Source organism: Oryza glaberrima, chromosome 11 (assembly GCF_000147395.1).
Source record: "Oryza glaberrima chromosome 11, OglaRS2, whole genome shotgun sequence".
NCBI lineage: Eukaryota > Viridiplantae > Streptophyta > Magnoliopsida > Poales > Poaceae > Oryza > Oryza glaberrima.
The window spans coordinates 25,607,204-25,614,073 of record NC_068336.1 but is presented as its reverse complement, the minus strand read 5'-3'; the positions used below and the strand labels follow the sequence as shown (position 1 = coordinate 25,614,073).

The following is a 6,870-nucleotide window of genomic DNA, read 5'->3' as shown; positions in this document are numbered from 1 at the left end:
AAAGCTTGCAAGGAAAGGGGTTAGAAGGAAGAGGCAAAAACGATGGGAAGGAGCTTCTGGAAGCACCCTACATATTACTTTTTCCGTCCCAAAATAATTTAGGGTATGTTTAGATCCCCTGACAAAATTTTTCACCTTGTCACACATCGAATGTTTTGTTACATGCATGAAGTATTAAATATAAACAAAAAAATAACTAATTATACAGATCGCGTGTAAAATGCGAGACGAATCTTTTAAGCCTAACTGCTCCATTATTTGACAATGTTTGCTAATGACGGATTAATTAAGTTTAATAAATTCGTCTCGTGGTTTACTGACGGATTCTGTAATTAGTTTTTTTATTAGCCTACGTTTAATACTTCAAATGTGGTGTCCGTATATCCGATGTGACACACCAAAACTTTTTACCCTTGGATCTAAACCTAGCCTTAATCTAGAAGGGAATGTGATCTCTCCTAATACAATAAATCTGGATAGAGGGTTGTTCAGATTCGTTGTACTGTGAGGATTCATATCCCCACTTAAGTTGAGTTCTTTTAAGACGTAGGGAGTACTTACATAACTACAGTATGCTCCTGCCAAAGAAGCTTGGCCCAAACGTCAGTGACAGATTTAGAAAACCAGTTCGTTGATGTTATATTGTTATTCTTTGCATTGTTGGGACTCAAAATATGTTTCACATATCATCATGATTTGAAGATAACACCGGTGAAGCGCAAGTGCGCAACGTCGGAGGGGTTCGGAGATTTCAAAGAGGCATTTGGGCCATAGAGCGACTGGGCCATTGTAGTCAGATTTGGGCTAATCTCTCCGTCAAACCTACGAGAAGCCAGCCCCTCGACGGCCGACCGACGGCAACCCTCGTCCGCTCCACATCGCGCCGGCGCCGCCTTATTCAAAGGAGCCACGCACGGTGAGTTCTCCTCCTCGTCGCGGAATGGGAATTACCGAATTACTGTATGTGCCTTAGCGGTGTTGCCCTATTGATTTGTCGCATCTTAAAGAAAACGAAGCTCTCTTAGATTTTTTTTATATAAAAAAAGCACTAAATCGGCAGGCCAAATGCAAATTATATTTTATTAAGAAAATTTACAACTCTTCGTTTGTTTGTTTTCGTAAAATTGAAGGGATTTCTCGGACCTATGTTTTGTGTAACACACATGATAAACTCTCGGCAACAAGCCTAATCGTATGGATCAATGAGGAGGCTAAAACTTGAACCATAGCAGGAGCGAAAGGACTGTGTAACATAGTGTCTTAGAGCTCTCTTTTTCTCTTTACCTGTTTAGGGATACATTGTATAATTTTTTTCCTGCTATATTCAATGAAATTGACACAATCTAAGTATCAGTTCGTTAAGAAAAAAATTATCCTAATTTTTTTAATCAAAGGCAGAGCGCCCAGCTTTACTAATAAAGCATAACAAAGGTTCTTACAATACGAGAAAAGGAAAAACAAATTATCCTAAATTCCCAATATACCAGCACCATTTTATTTTACAAACATGGTAGATTTAGCTCTGCAACAGGTCAATTTTACACCTCAAATTACAAAGCATTTTTTTCTCGAACATGTAGGATAGCTGCGTATCATTATATTATAATAAAAATGGAGAGGGTAAGAACCCTAACAACACACACATAAACCTTACGTGAGACCAAAAGAGGACCTCAACCTACTACAAGTAAACATTATTCACCATTCAGCATGGGCAAGAATGCCCTTAGCCCTGGCCAAACTCCATTGATATAACTCTTCTCTAGCAAGCATCAAGACTTAGCCATGTTGGGAGAGGTACCGTCGAATGGACAACGATTGCAATGTTCTCATAATGTCCAGGCTCCCAAGACAACAGTAGAATTAAGCCCTTTTCTAACCTGTCCATCCACCCTAACTTCTGCACTTGCCCACCAGTCATCAAAGGAAGCAATATCTTGTTGTGGCGAAAGAGCATGCCACTTAAGCATTAAAAAGACTGCTATTTAACACTCTGACAGTAGTTTGCACCTTTCACAACGATTTAGTATCCATGTGTGACAGAACTTGATTCATATGACATTGTTACTTGAGAGCCCTGGTCCTCTTGTTCAAAGACATGATTGGCTTGCGCAACAACCTTCTTGCCATTAGTGTTATAAACAATTTGATCTTCAGCACCACCTGATTGGCATTGGCCCACTTTTGCTCCCTCTGTTGGTATCAGCTCCTGTCGATCATATTCCTTCCCAGGCATCAGATTCTTCAACTTGGGATGGGGAGGATTGACTTGTTCATCTGATCTCAAATCGACATCCACAACCATGGAACATTTATCTTTGCATTCCTGCAACATTTCTGGACACTTCTGATCAACTTCAGTCCGATCGTACCTTCTTGTCTCTTCGTTAGATAAGTGAACTTGTGTTCTATCAGTTCCAACATCTCCATACATAGGATATACAAGACCCACAGAACTTTTGCTAGTATCACCTTCTCCAATTTTCTGCCTCTTATGGTCTCTACTCTCTGATAGTCTCATCTCCTGAAGATTATAATCCAGTTCATCATTTGAACAATATTTCCTCTTCTCTGTCTCAAGATGTTTTGCCGGTTCCTCGCTTTCCACTAAATCAACCTTTCGAGGCCATGAAAATTTAGGTCTATTCGGGTGGTTTTTTGCTGCGCGTGCCCAGTCTTGCTTTGTTTGTGGAGTCACGTCAGAGTCAATCACGACTTCCTTGAGATGTTTCAGGTGTCTGATCTCGATGCCGGAGAGTCCGACTAAACCTCGACAGAGCAGATGAAGTGAGACAAGGTTTGGCAGAGCTCCTTGCTTGATTGTTGGCAAATCTGAAGTGACACTTTTAACCACAAAGCACAGGCGTCGCAGGCTCGGGAATGCCCCATGTTTTATTTCAAAATTCTCAAGCTTGTCTGCAATCAGTTTGAGGTAGAGAAGTCTGTTCAGAGTGATCAGTGCTGATAGATGATCTTGTGTCAGCGTAGCTGATGAAATGAAAACCTCCGTGAGGCCTGACAGCGAGGTAACAAATGGAGTCAATCGGAGGAACCTGCCTTGCAGCTTTAGTGACCTTACATGGTATTTGAAATCTTCTGAGCATGGCTCCAAGTGAAGTGCGCTCAGGAAATCTTCAGAGCATTCTCCAGAATCAAGTGAGAGAGAATGGTTACTGTCACTGTCAATAGGAACCTTGGTGAATTCCTGAATGGCCTGTGAAAGATCAGCTATGTAATTACTGCTACCTGCAACATGCTTGCACCATATCTTAACCTTTCTCAGCTTTTTCATATGACCCATAAGTTTCAGAAATCCTTCGTTCTCACCAGTGATAAACCCTGCTAGAGTTTGCAAGTTGCTCTTTTTTGATGTGAAGAATTTTGGTAGTATATTCATCCCTTTTTTTTGTTTTTTGCAAGGATTTAGTTTACTCATCTTGTTGACATTCTTCAGGTCATCTTTATGCAGCATAAACTTTCCAAACAGGTGAGCTAAGTGGGGCAGCATGACAGCTTCAATGGGCAAAAACTTGACCTTGGTTCTCCTTAAATCCAGTGTCTCCAAGCAATGCAGTCCTTCAATGCTCCTTGGAAGCACATTGATATTGTACCCAAAGCTCAGGTATTTCAGATGCCATAATTTGCATATGTGTTTCAGATGATCGTCAGCAAAATCATTACATTCTTGTAAATCCAGTACTCGTATTAGCTTGCACTTCCGAACATAAGAAACTGTATCACTTGCATCCCCGAATACAGTTAGAGATCGAACACGAGAAAATTCTTCATCAGATGCCACGTATCCTGTCAGTTCACCATCATGGACAGAAAGGTGGCGTGCATTGGAGATAAGTCTTGGATGATCACGAGACAATGTCATGATGAATCTCTGGGCCAAGGACATGTTCAGCAAAAACTCATGCATAATTCCATGAGTTTTGCACGTCTTCACGTCTGAATTGTTTCTTGTGTCAACAGGCAGAATGATATTCCGATCAATAAGCTTATTGAAATTCTCATCTGCAATGTCCTCTTCGTTGCGAAGAGAATCACTTCTTGCATATCCTTCAGCCAACCACCGTCTGATTACAACTTTCTTTTTCAGAGGACGATTGCTTGGGAATATACCAAGATACAGCAAGCAGCTGAGAGCATAGCCGGATAAACTGTCATAGTTGTCAAGAAGCACCTTCCTGAGTTCTGAAAAGCTGGGATGACCATCCTGCTCTTTCAGATGAGCACCGAGGTTGCGGCACAGGTTTGCACACAGCTCTCCTGTGGGCTCACACGAACTCTTCAGATAATCAGATACACTGACCAGAGCAAGAGGAAGGCCATCACATTTGCCTAATAATGGTACTGAACCAGTCTCCAACTCAGGTGATCTTATCCCAGTTGGTAAGGCTATTTCCTTGCAGTCCTCTTCACCAAGCGTGTTCATTTGGTGCACATAACCATTGCCATGGCTGCAGCTATTAGCTATTGATTGAATAGTTGTGGTCAGTATTATTCTGCTGCTTGTACCGTTGTCCTTAAAGGTGGAACTTATGATGCTCCATTGATCCATCCCGATGTCATCGATCACAATTAAATACCTAATAACGGAATTGAGAAATTATAGAAGCAAAATTGATGTCATGGATCTCATTATCACAAATTGTTACAAAGTTCCTACTAACAAGCATCTCAACTGTTTAATTCCGTTAGTTGGAAATTTTTTAAAAAATCAAGATCTAATCATAGCATGATACATCAGTATCTTTTGAACACTTGTAAAATACTTTCTGTGCATGTATCCTTTCCCTTATCATAGATCATATTGAGAATACATATTAAATAAAACTTGAAACACTATGTACTGTTTATGTTTAGTTATTATGAAATTAATAATTCTAAAATATGGAATGAACAAATATAAAAACTGTATTAATCTTAGGCTCTCCATTTAGTATTTTATTAATCTAATTTTAAATTTAAAAATAAATAATTTGCAAGCTGTAAATGGTCTACTCTATTCTTTGTAAATATTTAGAAAATGACATCCATATCAAACATATATTTTTAGAGAAGGGTATTTTTACCCAGCCTCTACAATCCATATTAAACATATGAACTTTTAATAATTATAATATAGTAATAACATTCAATAGAGCGCACAACTGAGCGACTACTCTCTCCATACACAAAATATAAAGACTCTTAGCATTAGAAATTTGTCTAGAAATATAGGGCAGTGTAGTCTTTTCGCCCCATCCCTAATCTCTCTAAAAAACCCACAAGTGGTTATATTTGGATGGAGGGAGTAAATATATATTAGTTAGCAATCATTTGGATTGGAGTACTAGGTAATAGAAAAGGGATCATTGAGGTATTCAGATCTGGAAAATGAAAAATGTGCACCCACCTCTTGTCCTTGAGGTATTTTTTGAGCGAGGTTTCAAGTTGGTCGTCAACATCCAAGGCATCATTGGGAAGAATTTTCTGTATCACAGCACGCAAGATCCCCCTCATCCCACTGCTTGTCTCCGGCGAGGCACCGGCGGGAACCCATGCACGGAGGTGGAATTTCTCCCTCACGCGAGGGCTATCATAGACCGCCTTGGCGAGGGTTGTCTTCCCCAATCCACCGAATCCCACGATGGAGATGACCCTCATTCGCTCCGGCTCACCCTCAACCTCATCCAGCAGAGAGAGGAGCTCCTCCACGGGCTCCTCTATGCCCACCGGGTTATCCGCGATGTGACGATCTTGCGGAGATGGGGAAGATGATTGACCACCACTACTGGTGGTGACAGCCAGTGGATTGTTCTTGATGACATCCTGGTGCACTTGCCTGAGGCGCCTCTTGAGCTTCTGGATCTCGTTGGCGAAGCTCGAGCGGCTCTGAACCTTCTTGAGCTCGTGCGCGACCCGGTCCAGAAGGGAGTTCCGGCCGGCACTAGCACACTGCTGCCAGCAAGTGAGATGGTGGATGAAGCGGTCGACGTAGTCCTCGATGTCATGCGCAAGATCGAGCATCTCCTTGCTGTGCAGCCGCGCGACGGCCGTGCGGGCGTCGCTCCTCCCCATGGAGAGGAGCTGGTCGTCCATGGCCGCCGCAACGATGCGGAGGTCCTGCTGGAGGGAGTTGGTTTCTTGAGCCAGCTCCCTGTGCTTGCTGTACTCCTTCTCTAGCACCGTGAAGAGCCTCCCCATGACGCTCTTCAGCAATGCGCTCGCCACGGCAGACTCCATGTATTCTCGATCGATATGAGCTCTACCTCCAGCGCTCAATCCACTACCTTAACTTATGATAACCTTGATTAGTATACCATGAACCAGCAAATGGGCATGGTACGTAGTGGTAGCTAGGGAAGAAAGGCAGCTCCATCCTCCCTTAAGAGTAGCACAATGATAGGATATAAGTTTGCTTATGTTGTTTTTTTATTTTTTTTGCAAACTAGGAAGGGAGCCTACGCAGATGCGTGGGCACCTTATTTATTATTTATAGAAATAATGTTAATATAATTAAGTCATATCTCACTATATGCATATAATAAGTTGTAGATTTCACCTTATAATTGAAAAAAAATCTTTGTCGTGAAATAGACCGTAGATTTTAATAAACAATAAGAATGTTTCTTATATTCAAGCAAAAATCACATTTTCTTAACGAATTCTGTGTATTCACACAAAGAATAAACTCTTTTTTAATAGATCTAATCTATCGGTCTAAAATAACGGGTCTACCAACTTAAATGAAAATCGACGTTGAGATTATAGCATATCACGTGGCAACCTAGAAGTGCTTGTAGGAGTGTCACATGGTGGCTTACGAGCGTTTATAGGAAGATTAATAGACTTTTAGTATATAATAGATATGTCAGAGGG

At 41.3% G+C, this 6,870-nt stretch overlaps 1 protein-coding gene across 1 annotated transcript; it reads right to left on the bottom strand.

Moving 5' to 3' along the window:
• Positions 1 to 1,516: 1,516 nt before the first annotated feature.
• LOC127754183 (disease resistance protein RGA4-like) lies at positions 1,517 to 6,330 on the bottom strand. Its single transcript, XM_052279662.1, has 2 exons — positions 5,405 to 6,330; positions 1,517 to 4,595 (listed from the first exon to the last, which is right to left on the bottom strand). The coding sequence occupies exons 1-2, from the start codon at positions 6,232 to 6,234 to the stop codon at positions 2,024 to 2,026; spliced, it is 3,402 nt and encodes a 1,133-aa protein (XP_052135622.1). The 5' UTR covers positions 6,235 to 6,330; the 3' UTR covers positions 1,517 to 2,023.
• Between the last annotated feature and the right edge of the window lie 540 nt (positions 6,331 to 6,870).